The sequence below is a fragment of the Natator depressus genome, chromosome 2 (genome assembly GCF_965152275.1).
Source record: "Natator depressus isolate rNatDep1 chromosome 2, rNatDep2.hap1, whole genome shotgun sequence".
NCBI classification, from domain to species: domain Eukaryota; kingdom Metazoa; phylum Chordata; order Testudines; family Cheloniidae; genus Natator; species Natator depressus.
This window is the reverse complement of record NC_134235.1, coordinates 37,040,805-37,068,287: the sequence shown is the minus strand read 5'-3', so window position 1 is coordinate 37,068,287 and position 27,483 is coordinate 37,040,805. Positions and strand designations below refer to the sequence as shown.

General features: G+C 42.7%; 1 protein-coding gene across 1 annotated transcript in view; it reads left to right on the top strand.

Annotated features, from left to right (window-relative positions):
* Nucleotides 1-27,483, top strand: part of GRHL2 (grainyhead like transcription factor 2) — a 104,449-nt gene that overhangs the window by 12,134 nt on the left and 64,832 nt on the right. The window contains exons 2-4 of the mRNA XM_074944016.1: nucleotides 12,640-12,829; nucleotides 23,291-23,358; nucleotides 24,959-25,349. Coding sequence (XP_074800117.1) covers nucleotides 12,640-12,829; nucleotides 23,291-23,358; nucleotides 24,959-25,349 — 649 coding nt within the window. The remainder of the gene's footprint in view (nucleotides 1-12,639; nucleotides 12,830-23,290; nucleotides 23,359-24,958; nucleotides 25,350-27,483) is intronic.

The window sequence follows — 27,483 nt, the reverse complement described above, 5'->3', positions numbered from 1 at the left end:
AACTACATGTCACTCAAGCAGGGCTTTCCTTGTACCTTAACTAAGGTCCCAGCCACAGACAAAGTTGTACCGGTTTTAACTAAATATGATTTTTATACTGATTTAATTAAACCTGTGCAATTTGTGTGTGTACCCTTGGTTTAAATCTAGTTTATATCAGCTTCACACATCTGTAAAATTTACAAGCACAAGCTAAACTGATCTAATCAGTTTTAAAGTGATGTAAGGGAATCCACACACAAAAATTGCACTGGTTTAACTAAACCAAATTAAATTAAACTGGCACAATGTCTGTGTTGAGACAAGCCCTCATTTTGTATCTTTTCACACTTCTATATAGTGGCATGTTGCCCGCAGCCTAGAAGTTTGGTGACTTATTTAACAGCTGCTACAAGCTGCCACATAGATCATATCCAGTTCTGAGCTTGTGTCTCAGCCTACTTGCATCATATTGTATCATTTGAATAAAATATTTATTTGAAATGCAGTTGTAAATGTGAAAGGTTTGTTGAACTACACATTTACTCATATCCATCTAGAAAGCAACTACACAACAGCACATAACAAGAATCAGCATATCAGAGAAACTCTCAAGAAGGGCACGTCTGTACTTGAAACTTGTGGCAGATTTTGTGTATCCGCATTAAGTGATCTTCATTAAGTGATCTGCAATAACTGTTGTGCAAGCGGTTTATGTACACCACACTGTTATCCTGTAGTTTATGTACTTTCACCTTGTGTCCTTGCGGCCACACAGCACTGTTTTGTTTCTAAATAAACGCTCAGCATTCTGGTCAGCCATCCCATGGTGCATTGCTCTGTGGCTGTGCTGTATGCATTCTGGGATTTTTCGCACTGTGCATTGTGGGGTATCTATTGGTAGGCAATGGAATTGTGGGGCTGAGGGACAAACTAAATAATTACCATGATTTCTCATATTTCATCCCATCAGCCACCTGGCTTTTGCGAGCTAGCCAGCACCATTTTCAAAGCACTGTCAGGCATCATAGAGGATACATATGAGAGCACTATATTCATCACCATCTAAATTCATCCAGTATTCTTTAGAACCAGGGCAACAGAGGCCATGTTGAGGAGGATGACATTGAACAGACGTTTCTCCTAGATGTCGTCCTGGGGTGGCTTCGCTTGATGTAGAGCTGCTTTTGGGAGCAGACAGATAGCACTTACTGGTGAGACAGGATAATGATGCAGACCTGGGATGACTAACAGCAGCGATATATCTTCGAGATATCAAAAGTTACTTTCCTAGAAATCTGGATAGAGCTGGAGCTGCAGTGGCAGAACACCAACACGAGAGCTTTTGTCAGAGTGGAGACGCGCATGGCCACTGCTGTCTGGAAGCTCACAACCATTGATTGCTACTGGTCAGTAGCTAAGCAGTTTGGTGTCGTTAAATCAACTGTCTGGGCTATTGTCGTGGAGATGTGTACGGTCCTGGGCATCAGTCTGGGCTATGCACAGGAGGTTATTGATGGGTTTGCATGGTTTGGGGTTCCCAAATTGTGCTGCGCACATTGATACGACCTGTGTGTTTATTCTTTGCCTCCTCACCCTCCAGCCTTGGAGTTAATCAACAGGAAGGGATATTTCTTGATGGTTCCACAAAGCCTAGTTGATCACTGTCAACAATTCACTAATATTGACATTGGATGGTCTGGAAAGGTCCATGATGCCGGGATCTTTAGAATCTCTGGAGTTTTTTCCTGCAATGAGAAATGGAGTTTTTGCTCCCATGATGTCAATGGACATTGATGGTGTTTACAGTGTCACTGTAGCCATGAGAAAAGGAGTACTTGTGGCATCTTAGAGACTAACCAATTCATTTGAGCATGAGCTTTCGTGAGCTACAGCTCACTTCATCGGATGCATCATGCTCATGCTCAAATAAATTGGTTAGTCTCTAAGGTGCCACAAGTACTCCTTTTCTTTTTGCAAATACAGACTAACACGGCTGTTACTCTGAAACCTGTCATTGTAGCCATGTTGGTCCTGGGATATGAGAGCGACCAGGTAATATCTTTTATTGGACCAACTTCTGTTGGTGCAAGGGACAAGATTCCACCAGTCATTCTAGACACTCAGCTTTACCATATGCTCCCCTGGCTTTTGAAGCCTTTTACTCTATACTTGGATAGGAGAAAGAAACTGTTTAACTATACTGTGAGAGGGTGCACTCACTGCTGGTGGCGCCTCTTACTGGCCATCCTGGGGATTAGCTCTGCCAAGTGCTGTGCCCCCTTCCAGTGGTGTCTTCACCCATCCTGTCTCATCGTGCAGTCCCTCTTGCTCCAGAAACTGCAGCCTCCCCTTTGTGACTCGGCCCTCCAATGAGGTCACTAGGTGGTTTCCCTTTCCTGGGGTAGGAAAGTCTCTTCTCACAACAGGCTCAGGCAGTTTTCCTGTTCACTGCCCTGCCACTGCCACTTCCCTAATGGCTGGTTGGGGAACCCAGGCCCACCCTCTACTTTGGGTTCCGGCTCAGGGACCCTCTATTCAGCAGTCAAGGCCTGTTCCACCCCATACCTTGCTGCATTTCCCTGAGCCCTTTCCTAACCTTCTGGTTCTCCCCTCCTTCTCTGGATCTGTCAGCTTCACCACTTCCTCCTCCCAGGAAGCAAGTGCAGGCTATATGTCTCTGCAGCCTCCAAACACTCCTCCCTCCTTCCAGGGAGTGACTGCAGCCTTTCCCATCAACCCTCATCTGTTGCTAGCTTCCCTGCTTCATAAAGCCAGGACAGCTCCTCCTCCAGCTGGACTTCATCAGCAAATTAGGCCTTAGCACTCCCTGGCTCTTCTCCAGGTGTGGCCTATACAATAATTGGCCTAATTTACCCTATCGGGCCTTGTGTGGGGTGGACACTCCATCAGCTATACCTTGAGTGTTGCAGAATGACAATGGAGTGTGCATTTTGGAGATTGATAGATAGATAGAAGGGTTTCATGTCTAGGCTAGAGGCTGATGAGAAATAGCTGCTACTTATGACAGCTGCTTGCTGTGTTTTTGCGCAGCCTTTGTGAGAGCAAGGGAGAGAGCTTTGCAGATGGATGGGAGGAGGAGGTTGGCACACTTGGTGAACATTTTCAACAGCCAGAGAAGATGCCTCTGTGAAATGCTGCAGCTACTGAGGGGGCACAGTCCACGATGCATTATGTTCCTACTATGAGGCTAAGGGTCACTTGTGAACAAAGTTTATGCTTTTGTATATCATATTGCCTCTATATAAATCCATGGTACGCCCACATCTAGAGTACTGTGTGCAGATCTGGTTGCTCCATATCAAAAAGAATATACTGGAATTGGAAAAGGTTCAGAAAAGGGCAACAAAAATGATTAGGGGTATGGAACAGCTTCCATATGAGGGGAGATTACTATAACTGGGACTTTTCAGCTTGAAAAAGAGACAACTAAGGGGGGTATGATAGAGATCTATAAAATCATGACTGGTGTGGAGAAAGTAAATAAGGAAGTGTTATTTACTCCTCATAACACAAGAACTAGGGGTCACCAAATGAAATTAATAGGCAACAGGTTTAAAACAAACAAAAGCAAGTATTTCTTCACACAACATACAGTCAACGTATGGAACTCTGGCAGAAGATTTTGTGAAAGCCAAGTCTATAACAGGGTTCAAAAAGAATTAGATAAGTTCCTGGAGGATAGGTCCATGAATGGCTATTAGCCAGGATGGACAGGGATGGTGTCCCTCTCCTCTGTTTGCCAGAAGCTGGGAATGGGCGATGGGATGGATCACTTGATGATTGCCTGTTCTGTTCATTCCCTCTGAAGCACCTAACATTGGCCACTGTTGGAAGACAGGATACCGGGCTAGATTGATCTTTGGTCTGACCCAATATGGCCGTTCTTATGTATACAGCTTAAATCAGGATCACTATGCTCGTATTAATGTGTATGTTCAGTGCTGCTAGCTTTTGACATTCTGCATATAGGGATTCTAGTATACTGTATGTGGGAATTTTTAACATAGAGTATGGATGGATTTTATCATAGTGCATGTGAAAGTGGGCATTCTTATGAATTAAGTCAGTGGACATATGCATTTTCATGAATTGTTCTAGATGCAAAACCATGCAAAGACATTTTCAATAATTTTTATAATAAATAACAAATACACAAATTTGAAAGTTGTGATCAGTAAAAAAGTATTCAAGCTTCATAAGATTGTGTAAATTGAAAAACACTTTAGAAACCTTTAAGTTATAAAGTATAGTGTGCAAATAAGTTTGTGCTTTCAAAGTCATAAATGTATATACGTAAGGCACTCAGTACTGCTCTCTGCATCTTGGAATATGGGATGATGGTAGAAGGAAATCTCGCTGTGTCTCATGGACCATGATTTTCTTTGTCTTGTGCCACAGACTGCCTAGAAAAAGACCTCTTTCCTGGCATTGTTGCAGTGAATGGTGTGTCGCAAAATGTGGAGGTTTCAGAGGTAGAAGGCTGCATAGGTGCATAGGCTATGGCTTAGGCAGGGGTGAAAGTAAGTCTAGGGACTTACAGGTACGGGGCTGGGCTGGGGCCGACTCTGGCCCCCGGAAGGGGCGGGGCCTCGGGCGGAAGGGGGCTGGGCTGGGGGGGTCAGAGCCAGCCCCGGCCCACCCTGTACCGGCAAGTGCCTCCTTCCCCCTCCCCAGGATAACAGCGGCAGGCAGGGGCTCTGGCAACAGTTTGAAGGGTCCTGGGCGGTAGCGGTGGCCAGAGCCCTGGGCAGGGGAGTAACTACACAAGCACCTCTGCAGGCTGTCCTTACTCTGGGGGATGTTACTTTGAGGCATGTCACCAAAAGGCAGAGAAGGATTCTGTTCAAAAAGGCCATGGGCAAAGCAGAAACAATATGCTGTGCTGCTGTTTATCAGGGTGGTGCCCACAGAACTGGGGTACAACTAATAAGGAGCCACAAACTGTGGGCAGTGAGAGAAGAGCTGCATTGCTGTGCAATCTTCTTGCCAAAGCAGAACACTCTCTTTGGCTCAGGTTCTGTTTTTAAAACACCCATGACTCAGCACAAAGTGCCCTGTAAAATAAATAGAATGCTGCAGTAGCCCAAAGGGAGCTGAAATCCTTACAGTGCCTTACAATAAGGTTATTTTTGGAAATATTTATGTCCCATTACTTTTCTGATTTACCTCAGAATAGTGCGCGTTGGCTAAAAGCTGAGGGCATTAACAAAACTGTGAGCAAGATACATGATTCCAGTGTTTTTCTTTTCTGTGTCTGCCACTATAATAAAAATGCTTTTACTTTACACCATCTTCTTTTTAACCCATGTGGTGCTGCCATCTTGGCTGGGGGGTGGGGGAAGAAGAAAGACCAGGCAGGAGAGAGAGCAATAGACACTGCAGTGTGGAGGTTGAGAGGGTGGACAGGACACAGCAAGCTTAAGGCTTGTTGTGTTTTTTGTTTTGTTTTTATTTTTTAATTGATGCAAAGGACACACCAGTTTGTACACTCTCTCTAGTGTGGCCACCATTTTGAGCAACAGATGCATGGGGCTAGGATAGACCAACTGAGTGACACTTGGATGGTCCGTGGAACTAAGCTGTTTGATATATCATAGAATAATAACTGGAAATGGTCCTCTCCACAGATTGGGGCTCTGCCCATGATCCACATGGTTTCTCCAGATGTGATTCAGGCAGTTCCTGGGTCTCCAGGACTGTGTCTGCTTCTTAGTTCACTGGCCCAATGAGATCAGGGATTTCATTGTCATTCTCCTCCTGGTCTTCATCATGGTTGACGGTTGCAGGTGTGTCATTGGTGGTGTCCACAAAATGCAGTGGTTGAGTTGTGGGATCTCTCATAAATATACAGTCCAACTCATCAGAGAAACTGCAGACTCTGTGAGCTCTCCCAGAGGTCCTATTATTGTCCTGCATGCTCTTAACCTAGCCAGAGTTCCTTGTTGTGGCACTGCTTAGGTCCCAATTGTACCCTTTTCCTTCATTTGTTTGGACAGCCATATGTGCATTGTGGTGGCTAGATTTCAGAAGGCAATGAAGTCCAGGCCCTCAGCATGAGGCCACACTGAAGCAAAAGGCATGACTCTTTAACAATCAGGAGTATGACACAGGTATGTGAACGCCCCACAAGCTGGGTTCACAAAGGACAGAACTTGGCTGTGTGCTAGCATTTAAACAAGAAGGTGACATCTGGTCGGGATGACCATGGAGTAGTAAAGGACACACAGGTAGACAGATGGGCTAACCCAGGTGCCCAGCAAAGCAATGTGGGATACCAGTAGGAGGACTTGGTAGATGAGCAACAGTTGCTTAGGGATGGGGATTCAGCCACACCTACTTTGTTGTGGGTAAATTCATCCCACATCTCAGTAAGTCTGCTTCCAAAGCAGGCTTAATAGCACACATTAAAACAACAGATGATTCGCAAGAACAAAATAATCTTGTTTGTGGATGCAAGGCACTTTAATGTGACATAACTCCAACTGCTATAATTCAGATGTAGACAAGCCCTAAGCAGAGCAGCTCCTCTTTCCCAACACACAACAACCACTCTCTTCCACCCACTCCCTGGCAACACTGGCAATGTTAAGAGGCCTAACAACTTGCCAAACAAAACCCCACTGAATAAGTCAAACTCCACTCAGACCACACAATAGATCCAAGGGGTAAGAAAGTTCAAGAAGACATACAATGATGGAGAATCACATGAAGTTGTGCCTCTCTCTCTCTGGTACAGACAGAATAGGTGGTTGCCTGGAGCAACAAAATGTCCACTAACTATTTGCGTCTGTGTGTGTCTCCAATCTGGAGGAGTTGGACATTGGCTGTTTGCCTAGAGCAGCAGAAACCCTCGAGCTAGCCCCACTCAAAGGCCTGGTGGTTAGCCACTTGGTGTAGCTTCTTGGTGTAGAGGAAACACATTAATGAAAACGGTGACTTAGAATCATAGAATATCAGGGTTGGAAGGGACCTCAGGAGGTCATCTAGTCCAACCCCCTGCTCAAAGCAGGACCAATCCCCAACTAAATCATCCCAGCCAGGGCTTTGTCAAGCCTGACCTTAAAAATATCTAAGGAAGGAGATTCCACCACCTCCCTAGGTAACGTATTCCAGTGTTTCACCACCCTCCTAGTGAAAAAGTTTTTCCTAATATCCATCCTAAACCTCAAAAAGAAAAGGAGTACTTGTGGCACCTTAGAGACTAACCAATTTATTTGAGCATAAGCTTTCGTGAGCTACAGCTCAAGTACTCCTTTTCTTTTTGCGAATACAGACTAACACGGCTGTTACTCTGAAACCTAAACCTCCCACACTGCAACTTGAGACCATTACTCCTTGTTCTGTCATCAGCTACCACTGAGAACAGTCTAGATCCATCCTCTTTGGAAGTCCCTTTCAGGTAGTTGAAAGCAGCTATCAAATCCCCCCTCATTCTTCTCTTCCGCAGACTAAACAATCCCAGTTCCCTCAGCCTCTCCTCATAAGTCATGTGTTCCAGTCCCCTAATCATTTTTGTTGCCCGCCGCTGGACGTTTTCCAATTTTTCCACAATCTTATTGTAGTGTGGGGCCCAAAACTGGGCCTTGCTCCGGTACAGCTGACATGGAGCAGACTGCAGGGCCCTGGAGCAAGATGCACCAAGATGCATCAGTCCTGGTTTACACCTGTTCACTTGACCTAAGTTAATAGGAGTAGGTAGCAGTGCACCATGTACTGATGTAGCTGTACCAGTGGCAAGAACAAGAAAAAAGAAAAGGAACTTAACTCTGTTCAGGTGTACAGCCAAAAGTGAAAACAAAGGAACTGTACATAGACTGTGCACATAGAGAGTGTGCATCACAACACTTTCTTCCTGGTCATTTCAATCAGTTATTTAAACCCCCCTGATTATAGCCTTTTCTGCTCTGCCAGTGCAACCAGTGGCCAGAGAACACCTATTGGCAACCTTTTCTTCTTTACCAACATACCCAACCACCTCAGACCAGTGTTCTGCTCCCCCTCAAAGGAGACCAGAAGAGCATATTCACAGCTCTGCCAACTGGAAGGAAAATGTACTAGAGACGAGTCATAAACAACATCATGTCAAATGGGCTTGAGGAGAGGCAAGTCATGCCAGGAATTGGGGAAGGAGCCTGCAAAAGTGCCTAGCGTGACCCACGTGCAGAAAGAATTTAGCCTAGAGGGATAGAGGAGATTGTGAAATCCTGTCTATTAGGGAAGGAATGGTTTGTACCTGGGAGGGCCAGGTGAACTGTTTAGTTCTTTTAATGTTTCAGAAACCAGATCCTAGGAATGAGGGAACTTTATCTGAAGCATGTTGGATGTGTGCATTTCTTGGAGAGTCAGAGGGCAAAGTGTGGCCTGGACAACCCAATGATGGGACAGACTAGAGTGAACCCTCCACATTTGCCCCAATCTCTTCAACCTGTGCCTAGCTTTTGGTGCTTAACAGGGGAATTATGTTATTGTGACATGAAGTTTCTATGGACATTCTGAATCTCATGGTATTTGTGAACTCCATGTGCGCCCAATGCGGGTGGCCATGCTCTGGGGAGTAGTTTATAGGAAATCAAATATGGGAAAGGGAGAGAGACAGACACATGGATGGGAAGGGGATGCTATTGCTATTAATAATGCCTTGTGCCACTCCAGATGCCTAATACTAGGATTGCCAATTTTGGTTGGATGTCTCCCTGGAGGTTTCATCACATGACATAATCTTTAATTAAATATTAATCTTTAATTCATGGAGACTCCAGGACAATCCTGGAAGCGTGGCAATCATACTTTCTATCTCAAAATGAGTTATTTAGGGGGAGGTGCTAGTTCAGTTTAATTTAAACCTATTCCAAGTTTACTTAAGCTAAACTGGCAAAACCCACCGTTGACCTTTACAATAAGAGTTTTCACATCGGGGTTTGCAGCAGTGTAAGTATATTGGTTCAAATTCATACCTTTGGTTGTAGTTGTGCAACTTTCCTGTGTACACAAGGCCTCAGACTAGGCTTATACAATGATGGAGACCAATTTGCTACAGTGTGTAAACATTTTGTTGTACTAAACCTGGCCAATGAGTAATGTGATAGTTTTGCTGTTCTTCATAAGCTTGTATCCCTTCCTTCCATCTCACTCCCATCCTTCCTCCGCATCAAAAAATTGGTGAGTTCTGTGCAGTGCTGACAGGCGATGTAAGCAATGCAGTGTCTACACAGACACTGTGTTGCCCTAACTACATTGACCTAAGCACTATGCCTCTTCTGGAGGTGGAATTATTAGGTCGGTGTAATGGGGGACTTACATCAGCATCAGCAACCCTGTAGTCTAGACACTTACAGAGTTAGGTCAATGTAACCTTATGTCGACCTAACTCTATAGTGTAGACTAGGGCTAATACCGCATTCTGCCCATGACTAGCTCCTCTGACAACAATCAATTGGTTGAAATGATTTCACAGTGCTTAACTTGTGATAATTAGGTCTCAGCATTAACCCTCCTGTGAGCTGACTGCAGGGCTCAGGGTAGGGAAGAAGTTATTATTTCTGTTAGTGTTACTGTTTCAGTTTGTTTTCAAGCTCCATAAAATGACAGTGCTTTCGTTTACATGCTGCAGGCCATCTCTATAACCAGAGGAGACGGGCATTTTATTTTTAAATATGAAAGCATAGAGTCCAGAGAAAATGTGTTCAATTCCATCTGAAGGAAGACCGTAAATCCTAGTCTTCTGATCTCCACTGCCATGAATTTTTACCTCCCCAGGCTATTTAATTATTGACAGGCAATTCAATTACACTTGTCACCTTAGTGTCTGAGTGCCCTCCAAAATGATATCACTTATAGAACTCTCCTTTTTTACCCCTTTAAGATGGGTCCTCTCTAGGACTGAGTGCTTAGAGGCTGATTCCTTCTGGTTTGGGTGTCTTAACATTTCTCCAGATAAGCGTGTTACAATTTCAAACAGGTTTCAGAGTAGTAGCCGCGTTAGTCTATATTCGCAAAATTTAAAATTTAAAACAGGTGATTCTTGCGATAAGCCTGTAGCTCCCACACTATGAAGTCAGTTATGATTGTCAAATGCAAGCGCTCCAAGGGACAGAAGAGTAAATGTTTGTAGTTTTTGATTATGAGCTAAGATCACTGCAGAGAAGAATGTATGTGGTATTGATGCTGCTCACAATGGGCAGTTGCCCATGTCATAAAACCATCATGTGTTTAGTTAAAGGAGAGCTTTGTTTAGGAAAGAAGAATCTGAAGGGAATAATTACCTCTTAGCTGGAGAGAAGTGGCTCTTCCAGGGCGGGAACAAGGTTTCAATCACCTCTTAAGCACAAAGAAGGAGGTTATTGCAAACCTGAGTTGCGGGTCACTAACAATACAAAGCTGAAAAGGAAAGCAGGCCTTGCAGTTCCTTACATCTATCTCTTGTATTATAAATAAATGCTTTATTTTCCCTCACTGTAGCTGTAGGTACCCAATTATACAAATGGAAATGAGAGGGGGAAGCCCTAAAATAGTGCAAAAGGCCAGATGATGGTGGAAAGGCAGTGCAAAAAAGAAAGGAGGATCTGAAAGTCAAGATTTTTTAACCAGAAGGAAAAAATAATCGGAGATCATTATTCTGGTTATTTGTGTAATGAAGTTATGAAATGCTCTCTCCTGCAGCTCATAAAATTTTGACCCATGTACTGGCTGATTATTTTGTTTTTCATTAAACAAAGTAACATGCAAACAGTGCTGTGTTCTGGAGAGACGATAATCTCTACCCCCAAAATCCCTTAATTATTCAACAAGAAAATGCACTTTACAAAGCCCGTTCAACCATCAGTAGCGTTCAATGTGAAGTTTGTGCTTATGAGTAAATTCACAGTAGGATTCACTGTAACTGGAAAATTGTGGTTCAGGGCATATCCCAGGGGAGTAAAGAGAAGGGAAGCACTTATTTAGATTGTGAATTCAGTTTGACCTTTATTGTCTCCTATTTCTCAATTCAAATATAGGACTAGATTGCACAGCGTTTGTGTTAACAGAAGTCACACTAAGGGCTTGTCTACACTACGCAGGTTTTAGTGACAGCCTTGTCGCTAAAAATCAGCGTGTGTGAATGCTCTCTATCGGTATTTTGTCGGCACTTTTGCAGACAAAATACTTCCAGCCCCGCGAGCGGCAGTAGCTTTGTCGGCAGGAGAGCGCTCCTGCCGACAAAGCTGCATTCACACCGCCACTTGCGTCGGCAAAACTTTTGTCTTTCACGGGGGGGGGGGGGGGGCTTTTTATAAGTACCCGTGAAAGACAAAAGTTTTGTCGACAACGTCACAGTGTAGACATACCCTAACTTCAATTAAAGTTTTTCCTACTTAAGAACTGTAGGATTAGGCCAATGGTAATTAGAGGAGAACCAACACATCTAAAATGAGCAGTTTTACATAAATGTAAAAGATTGTAAGGAATTTTTTAAAAAAAACTTCACAAGGAAGGCTAGTCAAGTAAATAGGCTGGCATATGAAGAGAGCACATTCAATTCTAAGTCATTTTTATCCAATTTGATTCTTCCTCGGAGAGCTGATACATTTTTTTAAAAGGAAATGTTTAAAAAAGATTTAATCAGGTGCATAGTTTGAACAATCAAACTGACTCAGTGCTTCCAATGAACAATGGGATTATCCGCCTTTCAATCCAGATAAAACACTTCCCTCCTGGGTTACTTCTGATTTTTGTGTAGTTATAATACTTTGCATTTATATAGCTGTTTATCTGTTGGATCACAAAGCAGATTATAAAGGTGGTCATTGTTATTTCCATTTCCAGTAACTGAGGCTTTGTCTTCAATGGAGATTTCAGCTCTTGGTAGTCAGCCATCAGTGTAGTTGCATCAATGCAAACCCGTGATGTCTGTGGGCAAACCCACTATAACGCCACGATTCACACAGGTTCAGTGTATCCCAGTTTCAAGAAAGGGCAAACTACACTTGTGCAAATCATAGCTTATAGTGGTTTCGCCTGTCTATGGCAAGGGTTTACAGCTGTACTGGAGGCTGAAGTCCCCTGCATATACAATGCCTGAGGCTCAGAGAGGTTAAACGATTTGCCTGCAGTAGGTCAGTGGCAGGTGTGGGAATAGAATCCAGGTCTCCTAACTTCCACCCCATTGGACAAGAGATGCCCCAATTATTGAAAGGCAATCTGAAATCACTGTCAAATTACCTTCCAAATAAGCAAGAAGGGAGAAAAATAGTTCTGCTATAAAACAGGCATATTTCTTAAATGGAACAATATTACCTATTGTTTTATAACAATTTGAAAATTATTTTAACAGATACACCAATATACATTGTACAGAGTGAGGAAAACAATGCACACAAATCATCGGGCTGCAGATGCACACCAGTTTAGTCTTCTGGATGCATAGATACATATCGTTAAGGTCTGAGGATATCTATCTAGTATTGATGCATGTTTTAACAGCAAGTTTGGTACCCCAGTCTTGGCTTGACACTGTTAGATCAATTTTACTCCATTTTGTCTTATTTTTTGCTCATCCTCTCTTGAAAAGATTATGCAATAGAAAATTGTAAGGTGGTTTGTAGATCTGAAAGGAAAAATCTCTGGTGAATTACCATTGTGTGCCTTGTGTTTTTACAGTAACAAACGCCTTGTGGCCTTAGTACCAAATGAGACACCATTCAATACCAGACGAGCCTACACAAGTGAAGATGAAGCCTGGAAGTCATACCTGGAAAATCCCCTAACAGCAGCTACCAAGGCTATGATGAGCATAAATGGAGATGAGGACAGTGCTGCTGCTCTCGGCCTATTATATGATTATTACAAAGTAGGTAACTTGATTGATATATCTTCCAACCCTGCTAATTAGCAGGGGTCTGTTTTTAAGGCATACCAAGAGAGAGAATTATGCTGCAGAACAATTTCCAAATAAGTTTCTTCCCACTGGACACTAGCATTAAACTCCCTCTCCATTTCAAGAAGACAACTTAAAGGCCTTTTGATTTAGCTATGACTGGGGATTAAAGTTAAAATTACAAACCTTAAAAGAACCCAGCACCCACTATTTTGTTCAGCACAGTATTCTTGCTTTTCTTCATTTTTAAAAGCCTCTGATAAATATAATTAAGTTTTCTTTTGGTTTATAAACCTGGAATATTCTTTAAAAAGCAGAGGCCATGCTCATCTGGAGGTTTTTCTGTGGTATCACGACTCATTTTGGGTAAATTGAAACTTTTTATTTTTGCCCACTCTTTAACTGGCTTTTCTCTCTTAATGGCAGTTCCATTTGTTATTGTTGTTGTTATTGATTTGTATTAAAGTAGTGCCTAGAGGCCCCACTGGGCTCAGACCCCATTGTGCTAGGCACTGTACAGACACAGAATAAGAGTCAGTACCTGCCCCAAGAAGCTTACAGTCTAAATAGACAATGAGAGAGACAAAGGGTAGAAGAAAGGAAGTAGTATTACGCTGTTTACAGATAGGGAACTGAGGTGCAGAAAGATTAAGGGATTTAATCAAACTCACATAGGAAGCCTGTGACAAAGTCATGATTTGAAAACTGAGACCCAGCCCAGTAGCTTAACCACGAAACCATCTTTGTTCTCATATCTCTGATAATGTCTAAGTATGGCTGTTGCTAAGACTCTGGCCCTGATTAGTTTCAGAGTAACAGCCGTGTTAGTCTGTATTCATAAAAAGAAAAAAGAAAAGGAGTACTTGTGGCACCTTAGAGACTAACCAGTTTATTTGAGCATGAGCTTTCGTGAGCTACAGCTCACTTCATCGGATGCATAGCATATCGTGGAAACTGCAGAAGACATTATATACACACAGAAACCATGAAACAAAACTTCCTCCCACCCCACTGTCCTGCTGGTAACAGCTTATCTAAAGTGATCATCAGGGAGGGCCATTTCCAGCACAAATCCAGGTTTTCTCACCCTTCTCCCCTCCCCCCCACAGACACACATACAGACTCACTCTCCTGCTGGTAATAGCCCATCCCTCTTTGAAACCTCTCTTTATAATGCGCATGATAATCAAGGTGGGTCATTTCCAGCACTAATCCAGGTTTTCTCACCACCCCCCCCCACCCCCCCCACACACACACCCCTCCAAAAACCACACACACAAACTCACTCTCCTGCTGGCAATAGCTCATCTTACAATGTGCACAGCAATAATCCAAGTTTAACCAGAACGTCTTGGGGGGGGGGGGTTGTAGGAAAAAAACAAGGGGAGATAGGCTACCTTGCATAATGACTTAGCCACTCCCAGTCTCTATTCAAGCCCAAATTAATAGTATCCAATTTGCAAATGAATTCCAATTCAGCAGTTTCTCGCTGGAGTCTGGATTTGAAGTTTTTTTGCTTTAAGATAGCGACCCTCATGTCTGTGATTGCGTGACCAGAGAGATTGAAGTGTTCTCCGACTGGTTTATGAATGTTATAATTCTTAACATCTGATTTGTGTCCATTTATTCTTTTACGTAGAGACTGTCCAGTTTGACCAATGTACATGGCAGAGGGGCATTGCTGGCACATGATGGCATATATCACATTGGTGGATGTGCAGGTGAACGAGCCTCTGATAGTGTGGCTGATGTTGTTAGGCCCTGTGATGGTGTTCCCTGAATAGATATGTGGGCACAGTTGGCAACGGGCTTTGTTGCAAGGATAGGTTCCTGGGTTAGTGGTTCTGTTGTGTGGTATGTGGTTGTTGGTGAGTATTCGCTTCAGGTTGGGGGGCTGTCTGTAGGCAAGGACTGGCCTTTCTCCCAAGATTTGTGAGAGTGTTGGGTCATCCTTCAGGATAGGTTGTAGATCCTTAATAATGCGTTGGAGGGGTTTTAGTTGGGGGCTGAAGGTGACGGCTAGTGGCGTTCTGTTATTTTCTTTGTTAGGCCTGTCCTGTAGTAGGTGACTTCTGGGAACTCTTCTGGCTCTATCAATCTGTTTCTTCACTTCCGCAGGTGGGTATTGTAGTTGTAAGAATGCTTGATAGAGATCTTGTAGGTGTTTGTCTTTGTCTGAGGGGTTGGAGCAAATGCGGTTGTATCGCAGAGCTTGGCTGTAGACGATGGATCGTGTGGTGTGGTCAGGGTGAAAGCTGGAGGCATGTAGGTAGGAATAGCGGTCAGTAGGTTTCCGGTATAGGGTGGTGTTGATGTGACCATCGTTTATTAGCACTGTAGTGTCCAGGAAGTGGATCTCATGTGTGGACTGGACCAGGCTGAGGTTGATGGTGGGATGGAAATTGTTGAAATCATGGTGGAATTCCTCAAGGGCTTCTTTTCCATGGGTCCAGATGATGAAGATGTCATCAATATAGCGCAAGTAAAGTAGGGGCGTTAGGGGACGAGAGCTGAGGAAGCGTTGTTCTAAATCAGCCATAAAAATGTTGGCATACTGTGGGGCATGCGGGTACCCATAGCAGTGCCGCTACTGGCTCTGACTGAAGTCAAAGCAAAACCTCAGAATGCTTCTTACCAACTTTGCCATGCAGTACCTGTGTGAGAAATACCATTTTAACCCCTGCAGCGATCCTGCTCTAAAGCATGAGACTCAATGCTGATTCCCATTTGTGTAATCTGAAGTTCTTGTTGTTTCACTTAAATTGTCTTGGTCCCAATGTCTCTGATGTCTTGGATGACATTTTTTTTACATTACTTTTACAATAAATGTTCATTTTCACAACCAAGCCATGTTTCATTGGGGTTTCTTTTTCATGTTTTGTTTTTAACTAACCAAACAATATTCACCTCAACAATTTAAAATCTCTTGAAAGTATAAAATAAATTATCTAAATTGATCAGAGGGGTAGCCATGTTAGTCTGTATCTACAGAAACAACAAGGAGTCTGGTGGCACCTTAAAGACTAACAGATTTATTTGGGCATAAGCTTTCGTGCGTAAAAACCCACTTCTTCATATGCATGGAGTGAAATTGCGGGCATATATATAATGGCACATAAAGAGAAGGGAGTTACTTTACAAGTGGAGAACCAGTGATGACAAGACCAATTCAGTCAGGGTGGATGTGGTCCACTTCCAATAATTGATGAGGAAGTGTCAATGCCAAGAGAGGGAAAATTGCTTTTGTAATGAGCCAGCCACTCCCAGTCCCTGTTCAAGCCCAAATTAATGGTGTTAAGTTTGCAAATGAATTGTAGCTCTGTAGTTTCTCTTTGAAGTCTGTTTTTGAAGTTTTGTTGTAGTATGGCTACTTTTAAGTCTGTTATTGAATGTCCAGGGAGATTGAAGTGTTCTCCTACTGGCTTTTGGATGTTACCATTCCTGATGTCTGATTTGGGTCCATTTATTCTTTTACGTAGAGATTGTTCGGTTTGGCCAATGTACATAGCAGAGGGGCATTGCTGGCACATGATGGCATATATCATATTAGTAGATGTGCAGGTGAATGGCCCCTGATGGTGTGGCTGATGTGGTTGGGTCCTATGATGGTGTTGCTAGAGTAGATATGGGGACAGAGTAGGCAATGGAGTTTGTTGCCATTTACAGCGCACACTTTACTTCTCTACAGAGGAAAAAGAACAGTAAACTATCTAAACTCCTACATGCCACAAGGGGCTACAACAGTGATACCCTTAACTCACCCAAAAATATTGTTAATCTATCCAACTACACACTTAGCCCAGCAGAAGACTCTGTCCTATCTCAGGGACTCTCTTTCTGCCCCCTCCCCCTCCTCCTCCCCCCCCCCCCCCCCGCCCCTGCCTGAACATGATAGAGTTCTGCAGTGATCTGGAAGCCTACTTTTGCCATCTCCGACTCAAAGAATATTTTCAACACACCACTAAACAGTGCACTGATCCACAGGAATCCTCCTATCCACTGGACACTAGCATTAAAGTCCCTCTCCATTTCAAGAAGACAACAAGAAGAAGAATTCCACGTGGACTCCTCCTGACGGTCGAAATGACAGACTGGACTTCTACATAAAGTGCTTCCACAGACATGCACAGGCTAAAATTGTGAACAAACAGCATCACTTGCCCCATAACCTCAGCCATACAGAATGCAATGCCATCCATAGCCTCAGAAACAACTCTGACATTATAATCAAAGGTGCTGACAAAGGAGGTGCTGTAGTCATCATGAACAGGTCGGATTATGAACAGGAGGTGGCCAGGCAACTCTCCAACACCACATTCTACAGGCCACTATCCTCCAATCCCACTGAAGAGTACCAAAAGAAACTACATGAGCTGCTCAAGAAACTCCCTGCTACAGCATGGGAACAAATCTACACAGACACACCCCTAGAGCCCCGACCAGGAGTATTCGATCTGCTAGCCAAGATCCATAAATCTGGAAATCCTGGATGCCCCATCATCTCAGGCATTGGCACTCTTATAGCAGGTTATCTGGCTATTTGGACTCTCTCCTCAGACCCTACGCTACCAGCATTCCTAGCTATCTTTGAGACACCACCGACTTCCTTAGGAAACTACAATGCATTGGTGATCTTCCTGAAAACACCATCCTGGCCACCATGGATGAAGAGGCTCTTTACACCAATATTCCACAAAAGGATGGACTACAAGCTGTCAAGAACAATATCCCTGATGAGGCCTTGGCACACCCACAAGGGGCCATGCTTTGTCCAGGCTGAGCTTTGTAACTTTGTCCTCACCCACAACCATTTCAGATTTGTGGACAACTTATACCTTCAAGTCAGAAGCACTGCTACGCATGGCCCCACAGGTACCTGCATGGCCCCACAGTCTGCCAACATTTTTATGGCTGACTTAGAACAATGCTTCCTCAGCTCTCGTCTCCTAGCCTAGCGTCCCTCCTCTATTTGTGCTACATTGATGACATCTTCATCATATGACCCATGGGAAGGAGGCCCTTGAAGAATTCTACCTGGATTTTAACAATTTCCACACCATCATCAACCTCAGCCTGGACCAGTCCACACAAGAGATCCACTTGCTGGATAGTACAGTGCAAATAAGCGATGGTCACATAAACACCACCCTATACCAGAAACCTACCGCTATTCTTACCTACATGCCTCCAGGACACATCACACAATCCATTGTCTATAGCCAAAGCCTAAGATACAACCACATTTGCTCCAATCCCTCAGACAGAGACAAACACCCACAAGATCTTTATCAAGCATTCTTAAAACTACAATACCCACCTGGGGAAGTGAGGAAACAGATTGACTGAGCGAGATGGGTGCCCAGAAGTCACCTACTGCAGGACAGGCCCAACAAGGAAAATAACAGAACACCACTGGCCATCATGTACAGCCCCCAGCTAAAACCTCTCCAGCACATCATCAACAATCTACAACCTATCCTGGAATACAATCCCTCACTCTCACAGACCTTGGGAGGCAGGCCAGTCCTCTCTTACAGACAGCCCCCGAACCTGAAGCAAATAGTGACCAGCAACTACACACCACACCACAGAAACACTAATCCAGGAACCAATCCCTGTAACAAGCCCCGTTGCCTACTCTGTCCCCATATCTACTCTAGCAACACTATCATAGGACCCAACCACATCAGCCACACCATCAGGGGCTCATTCACCTGCACATCTACTAATGTGATATATGCCATCATGTGCCAGCAATGCCCCTCTGCTATGTACATTGGCCAAACCGAACAATCTCTACGTAAAAGAATAAATGGACCCAAATCAGACATCAGGAATGGTAACATCCAAAAGCCAGTAGGAGAACACTTCAATCTCCCTGGACATTCAATAACAGACTTAAAAGTAGCCATACTACAACAAAAAAACTTCAAAAACAGACTTCAAAGAGAAACTGCAGAGCTACAATTCATTTGCAAACTTAACACCATTAATTTGGGCTTGAACAGGGACTGGGAGTGGCTGGCTCATTACAAAAGCAATTTTCCTCTGTTGGTATTGACACCGCCTTATCAATTATTGGGAGTGGACCACATCCACCCTGACTGAATTGGTCTTGTCATCACTGGTTCTCCACTTGTAAAGTAACTCCCTTCTCTTTATGTGCCATTATATATATGCCTGCAATTTCACTCCATGCATATGAAGAAGTGGGTTTTTACGCACGAAAGCTTATGCCCGAATAAATCTGTTAGTCTTTAATATGCCACCGGACTCCTCATTGTTTTTATCTAAATTAAGGGTGTCAGAACATGTAGGCAGTGGACTCAAGCCAACCTCCGAGATACATCAAACAGGCGTGTCAACCAACAGAGCACTTTAGTACAAATATGACACCACCAACTACATAGGTGAGAGGTTTTTTGCAGGAGTGGGTGGGTGAGATTCTGAGACCTGTGTTGTGCAGGAGGTCAGACTAGATGATCATAATGGTCCCTTCTGACCTTAGCATCTATGAATCTATAAGTGAAGGTCAGACGCCAGTCCTCCGTGTCTCTGTTGTTGTCTTAGAAAGATACTTTATGTTAATTTTGACTACTGGAGGACAGGTGCTTATTGGTTTTTCTCTAAGCCTGAATGTCTCCTGATTTTTCTTTGGTGCTTTAAAGCCAGTAAACACAATTTTGATTTGGTTTCAAGCCTGTCCTTGCTCTGTTGTCATGGTGGTCCAATGCCATGATGAACTGGAAATAGCTTCCTTCTGCTGTAAGAAATAGCTCAGAAGTGCTGGTTCCAAAAACTGCTAATTCAGCCGGAGAAAAGAGGCCTTGAAGAACTTGGGGCCTTGAAATTTTATTAAAAGCCTGAAGAGCTATTTGGGATAATGAAAACATGAGGCCTGTCTGAGGAAGGTAGGAAGGCCCACATGCTCTCAGAATTCAAAGAGCAGAGCCAAGAAAGTCTAACTGTAAAGTAAAAATGGGTTTATGTTTTTTTCACATTTTTTGGGATGTGTTAAGAAAGCCTTTTGTTCTCATTGTTTCTACATTCGAAATTCAGATATTGTCTACCTTGTTTTCCCTGGAAGACTCTATGGAAACCTACTTGATTTATGACGTCATAGAAATCATGCAAGTGAAACTTTGTTAAGTGAAATAGGAAAGGTTTTTTATTTAGACAGTTTAAAACTCTTTGGGTCTCATTCCTGTGCTTGAATCAGGGAAGGTTGGGGTGGGGCCAAGGTGGCTTTAAATTACCTTGAGTGTCACATAATCTGGATCCATAGAGGGGCCTGCTTTGACTTTCATTCTGCTTCTCATGGTGCTCTATAAACCCAGGGAAGCAGAGAATAGCTGTAGTTCAGTGTTCTCTGGTGATGCCCCAACATGTCGCCACCGTTACCCTAGATGTGGAAACAGGGCTGGTACACAGCCCTGGCACCATCTCTAGACCAGCCAGGGATGCTCTTTGAGCAGAGGATATTCTCAGGGGACTGTTTTCTCTCACATTAAGGCCCCTTTATGCTGCCAGCCTAGTGTAAAAGGGCCTTGAGATAACTGAGAATTAGGCCCTTTGTATTTTTTAACACCATTTAATTCAAAAGGGTGAGGAGAATGCCTCTTAGTTAAAGATTCAGCACCTCCGTGCACTCCAATTAAGGTAAGTGAGATAGTTCCTGATCCACACCTCTCAGTAATTCAAGGAGTTCTGTAAAAACAGAACCGAAGTGTTGGTCTACACACAAATTTGCCCGGATTGAATCAAATTGGTTTTCGAAAACCAATTTACTGTGGTGCAAGTCAATGGCTGTGTCTATATTACAGAGACCATACTGTCATAACTACGTTGGTGTAGCTGTGCCAGCATGTCCCAATAGTGCAGTCACAACCAACACCAACCTAAGGGTTTTTCTGTGAGCACAGGAACACCACCTCCCCAGACAAAGTTAGCTATGTCGGAGGAAGCATTCTTCCATCACCATAGCTGCAACTACACTGTGGGGTAAGTTGACACAGGGTAAATCGACTACATTACAAGCGCTACAGTGGCACAGCTATAGTGCTATCGCTACACTGCTATAGCGTAGACACTTGCTACGGTGATGGAAGGGTTTTTTCCGACGGTGTAATAAATCCATCCCCTGGAAGGGTGGTAGCTAGGTCGATGGAAGAATTCTTCTGTTGACCAGTGGTGATGACACTGGGGCTTAGGTTGGCTTACTTGCATCTTACAGGGGTATGAATTCTTCACACCCCTGCATGCTGTAGCTAGGTCAGCCTAAGTTTTAGATATAGTCCAGGCCATAGCTACATTGGTTAGATGTGTGTTTTTTTTCACACCCTTGACTGATATAGCTATGTCAGCCTAACTTTTAAGTGTAGACCAAGTCAATGTGTAAAGACTTTTAGTTTGGAATAAAAGTAATTATGGGCTTGACTACACGATGGGGCAATGCATACTACAGGGATGTGACTTCTAAAGCAAACTAACATGTTGCACATTAATTGGTCCATATAGACCCTGCTGGTGTGCTAAAGGTTCCCAGGTGTGCAATTAATGCATAGCATATTAGTGTGCTTCAGAAATTACACCTCTGTAGTGCGCATTGCTACACCATGTAGACAAGCCGTCAGTTTGATTTGGCTAAAGCTAGTCTTTTACTCATCTGAGCTAAATTGACTTCAAACATTCTATTCTTAACTAAGACTATCTACACACCAATGTGTGCCAAAATAGCTAAACTGGTTTTAATTCACTCCTTTTATTATTTTTGTGTAAACTGTATTTATACCAACCTGGAACTTGATACTCCTTGGTACTCCCGGACCATCGCTAGAACATGCGTCTATATAACGCGAATAGGGATATAATGCGGTCACGGCCATGGATCCCAAATATAAGCACTGTACAGTACAATTTTTTTGAGTATAGATGCAATAAATCGACTGCTGAGCGCTCTCCTGTCGACTCTAGTACTCCACCAGAACGAGAAGCGCAAGCGCAGTCAACGAGGGAGCATCAACTATTCACGTAGCTGAAGTTGTGTATCTTAGATCGACCCTATGCGGTGGTGTAGAAAAGGCCATTCTTTGGCTACACAACTGTCCAGCGCATCCTCCGGCCAAAAGACTCAGAACCCGTGACAGTAAAATACGGGTTGAATACTTACCTAAAAACACGACTTCCAAAATCCAGCTGCTTGATCAAGATGTTATCGCCATTTTTTAGCAGCACTATCGACGAAACTTGGTACGACAAGTGATAGAAAGCAAATTGTCTGTCACCGATTTTCTGAAGAAGTTGACTATAAAAGACTTCTTTTACATTGGCGGCGATTTTTGGAATTTATTATGCGCTGAAACGATAAACCGCTAGTGGATGGTGAGATGCGAGAGTCGTTTGGCCACCCGCTCCTGGAAGAAAATGAAGAAAGCAGATCACAGTGTGACGAGGAATTCGACTTAGAGGGATTTACAGAGGAGGAAGTTGGAAGAACAGACATGGAGTGGATGCAGGAGCTGTGCCAGCAACTGTCCGGGCTCGGGGTAAATGTTCTGCCACAAAATATCAAGTCCTGGATAAGAGGTGACGATGAAGCAGAAGAATTTTGTCCCGTTGCTGAAAGTCTAACGGATGACCAAATTCTTCAGGCAGTACAACCAAACAACATTCCAGAAGCTGAAGAATTGGCCTTCGCCGTGGAAAAAGAAGAGGAAGATGAAGTGGACGTCGTTCTCTGCGACAGTAGCCGGCTTAGAGACTGCTTTGAGAGGGTTTGAGACGCAAGACGTTGAGCCTATAAAAATTATGCAGCTCCGTAGTCTTTTGCCGTTTGCTAAGCGGAAGCGGCACAGCAGCAAGAAGCAAAAGCCTCTCACCGACTTTTTAAAGGAAAAACGAGACTAGTTTATTGTAATGTTGACTTTAAATTTCCAATAAAGCAATACTTTTTTTCTCGTTTATTGTTTCCTTCAAGTGGGAGTTTATTTTCTAAGGTTTTCTATACTTTATGGATGTGACAGTTACTGTATACAGTAATTTCATTTTAACGCAGTTCCCGCTTTCACGCGGTACTTGGCATGGATCCCAAATCCCGCGTTCTAGCGAGGGTCCGGTGTATTTCAAAGGTAAAAAGCAAGCAGAATAAAACCTTATTTTGGGGAAAGAAAACTAAAAACCTTTCCAGGCCTTCTTTACACATCCAAGAACCAAAGGAGAGAACAATTCCTGTATTTTTTCCCACCTGGGGGAGGGTAGGGGAGGGAAGTCATCTTTAAGGTTACCGTCACTATAATAGAAAAAAGTAAGCCCTGATATCCATGAGTTTGACATCCTTGGTCTAAATAAACCTTACCTTTTTTTAGACTATATTAATCTGAAGTTGCAAATACAAACTGTTACACTTGCCTGACCAATGCCTGGTGCTTTTCTCAGGTTCCCAGAGATAAAAGGCTGTTGTCTGTTAACAAAGTGAATGACAATCAAGAAGACCAAGATAAAAGGTATCGTATCATTTAAAATAATATATGAATACACTAGAAGTAAAAGAAACTTTGATCAGATGTGAATCAAAAGAATTGTTATGGCCTCTGACTTCCTTCTACAAGATAAAAGAACAAAGTCTAGTGTGGGAAGCAACCATTACACAGCTGTACATATTAAAAAAATTAAATGGGATTTTAAAAAAATGTGATTTGCAAAGTAATAAAGAATCCCAGTGAAGTTGTCATGTTATTTGAAAAAGTAAACCAGAAAAAAATATTGACATTAGAAATACTGCTTTTTTTGGGTAACAAAAGCTATGTAGTTTGGCTTCAGTAAACTGGTTTAGGTAGTTATACTTAGCCTAATCTCATCTCTGTCAGGGAGCAAATAACTTTACATAACACCTTCTTCATTAAAACTACCTTCTGTCAAACGTTTTCTTCCCCCCTCACCTTTCAGATTACAGCTTTTGCTGTGTCTGGAGTCAAAGTTGCTAAAGGGTCCTGTGTGGCAGGTTAAGAAGAAAACAACTGACTTTATTGAGACTCACGAGCAGGAGAGAGTGAGGCTATGTCTTCCCTGCAAAAAATAGGTATGTTTGTACATCGAGTTAGCTATCTCAATGTAAAATCCTAGTGGAGAGAAGGCACAGGTAACTTTTACCTTAGTTAGTCAAGATCATAGCTATGCCCCAAAGTGGAGTTTGTCTCAGCTAGTTACATAGAGATAAAAACTAACAGTGCCTTGTCTCCACTAGGCTTTACATAAAACTAGATATCTTGATGCACAAAAAGCTCCTTTTTGACAGTGAAGACATAACCTGAAACTTCTTCAATCTGCATCTAGAGAGAGAAATCCACTTCGATCTGGCTCTAGAGAAATTCCACAGCAGGATTGGCAAAACATCCATCCAACAGAAAGCCAAGATGGCAGTCATTTTCTCATCAGAGCAACTCTCATTAGTTATTGAAAATGAGAACAAAACACGTAGCAGCTGTTGGAAGCTGAAAGCTTTATGAATTAACCATTTCATGTGTGTGACAACTGCGCATTATATGGATTTTTAAGGGCACCTTCGTAAGAGATAGGATGGTGCTGCTGAAAGCTACAGTGCACCCGCAACAATTACTGTCCTGCTCTGTTAGGATGGGATTCCTCTAAGTACTTCTTCAGGAATTACATCAGTAAACATGGTCACATCCCATGGCTATCTGAAAGGGCAGATAGCAAAATATTAATCTCATTATTGACAATTCACTCTCTCTATTCCACATGAAAATTTTTCTACTGTCAGTAATATATATTATTTCATGTAAAACCCTTGATGTTTATTTTGGCCAATAGGCTTTTGTATTGATCTATTAGCTATGTATCCAAATAGTAGCCTAAGGAGAATGAAAACTAGGTCACACAGGATTTGTCATACTAGATGAGACCATTCATTCACTGATGTTTCAGAAGAAGGTAACCTTTCCTGGTCCTCAATACATGAAGAAAGTTTTGCATTGCAGCTGTATTTTCTTCCTGACTTCTGTAGCAATCAGCCCACTCCCTAAATGAGGAAATTTGATGCCAGTTTCTATTAGGACAATTCACAGGTTTTTGTTTGTTTCACAGAAATTGTCTTGGTACTAATGAAGCTCAGAGTAATTTGAGTGGAGGAGAGAACAGAGTTCAAGTCTTGAAGACAGTGCCAGTTAATCTCTCCTTAAACCAAGAACATCTGGAGTCTTCCAAAAGGGAGTACAGCACAAATGTATCTGGGAGCCCAACGCCAATCTCGGTGACTGGAGTTACCGTGGTAAAGGCAGAAGAGTTCACACCAGTTTTTATGGCCCCGCAAGTGCATTATGTTAGGGGCGAAAACGAGGAGCACAGGGGGGTTATCTTCGAACAGACTCAGTATGAAGTGCCCAACATTGCCCCCCATACAAACTATCTCAAAGATGACCAGCGTAGTACTCCTGATAGTACTTACAGCGACACTTTCAAAGATGGGGGAACAGAAGTAAGTTTTTCATTTTTGAACTAGTATCTTGGAACTCATTAAAAAGAATCATACAGTGTGACTTTGTGTTGGACAGCACTGAGCACAGCGGGGGCTTGTCCTTGACTGGTGTTCGTAGTTACTACTACAATATTAATAATAATAATAATAATAATTAATAATAATTAATAAATAACACAAGTAGCATATTTTAGCTCTCTGCACAACAGAGGAGCAGGTGAATGACTGTGACCATCTTTAGTGAACTCAGCTGCTCCTCACAGTGCTCTTCTCTGCCTTCTGACAGCATAGGGGAACACCATCTTCCTAGATGGTAGTTTGGCTTCGTACCTATTGGAAACAATGAGAGGTGATGGGTATATTTATAGAGGGCATCTTGTGGCCTCAGTCCCATTGAGAATAAAGTGGGTAGGGGTGGCTTATTTTGAAAGAGGGCAAGTTAACTATTAGCAGGCTGTAGCTTCAGTCCTATTCGCAACAATAGGAGATGGTAGCCATTTTGAAAGTGGATAATTGTTCATGAGCATCTCTTAAGGGGAAGAGTTTATCCACCAACCTCTGTGGATGAATACATTTTTTAGTTGTGAAAAGTAATGGCAAAAAATTACCATTAATCCTAAATAGTTCATTTCAAAAGCTATCTATTGCACCAGATCTGCTCATCAAGAAGGGCAAGAGGGGGAAACGGGTGGCATTAGGAGGGTGAAAGGAAATGTAGAGGTCAAAAGGTAGGGGGAAGATGGGGTATGTGGGTGGGTGTTTGTACAGAGGAATGTTGAGAACAGGAGGGAGGGAAGAACTGATGTGTGCTCTGGCTGCTATGCACTGCTCTGGCAATGCTAAGCAGCTGTAAATTCAGTTTAACTGGCCAGTATGCTCTGGTTGCTTTGTGCTGCTCTAGAGTGCCTGATCCTAGAGGTTAAAATTTTAAAAATAATTTAAGGTTGATACTACATATCTTCAGATCACATAGTAACATTCACCTTTGGTTTCCTGATTCCTGTTAATGTATGAAATTATTAATAATTAAAAAAACCCAAGGAAACTCCCAGACAAAAACTACATTAAGATGGAGTTAAGGTTGAGAGTATGTATGACTCATTTAGGAAAAAAAGATTACAGGGATGTAATTATCTCCAAAACAAGTGTTCAAACCCAGGAAATGCAGAATTAAACTTAAAAGAAATACAAATATGTTAAGGTATGGAAATGCATATTTAGGGCACCTATACAACTTGAATTCATTCTGTGGTGACATAATGAGGAAATCTATTGTGCTTTTAAAAATCAGTTTAAACTAAACTGGGAGCACAAGCACTATTATGAATTAATTATAATTATATGGCTTCAACCCTTATGCTAGAAACTGGTAAATACCCTCTTGTAGGAGCTGAGGAGTAGTGTGCACATAGGCTTTCCCCAGGGTTGTTCATGGCACTGATCCCATCATGCCAGTACATGCTGTTGGAGATGCAGCTGAACTTTCACAGAACAGTGAATCCATCCTATGAAGTGCTGTCAAACGGACAAAATTAACAAACTGGAAAACAAGAGCGAAAACATATATTTGCTAATACCTCAGTGACATCGGTAATATTTTGTCACATTTTTTTTAAAATATACTCTGTCATTTATATTACCAATTGAAAGTTAGGCATTATGCACTGTCTACTGTAACTTACAAACACGGCTCAAGCCTACCAACGTTCCAGCACATAAGCAACTTCACACATGTAAATATTCTCGGTGCATTCAATAAAATTACTCATATGAGTTATGACCCTTGTTTTTGAAAATATGTGCAGGATGGGCCCAGTCCAGCTCTCTTATTCATGTGAACAATCTCTTTTAAATCAATGTGAATATTCATGTGAGTAAGAGCTATGTGTGTGAATGAGTTTGAGGGCCTTGGACCAATTGTCTCAAGTGTGAAGTGTAAGTTTGTAAAAAGTCATTTTTCCACCAACAAGATTGCCTCCCCACATTTCATTGCCCTATGCTCATCCATTTGTTATAAAAGTGCAAGTGCAGATACCTTTTAGAAAAGTCATCTTGATGTATATTCTTTTTATCAGCCAAGGCAGAATGCAAGAGAATTATGTATAACATTCCATATAAATTACAGTACTGTGAT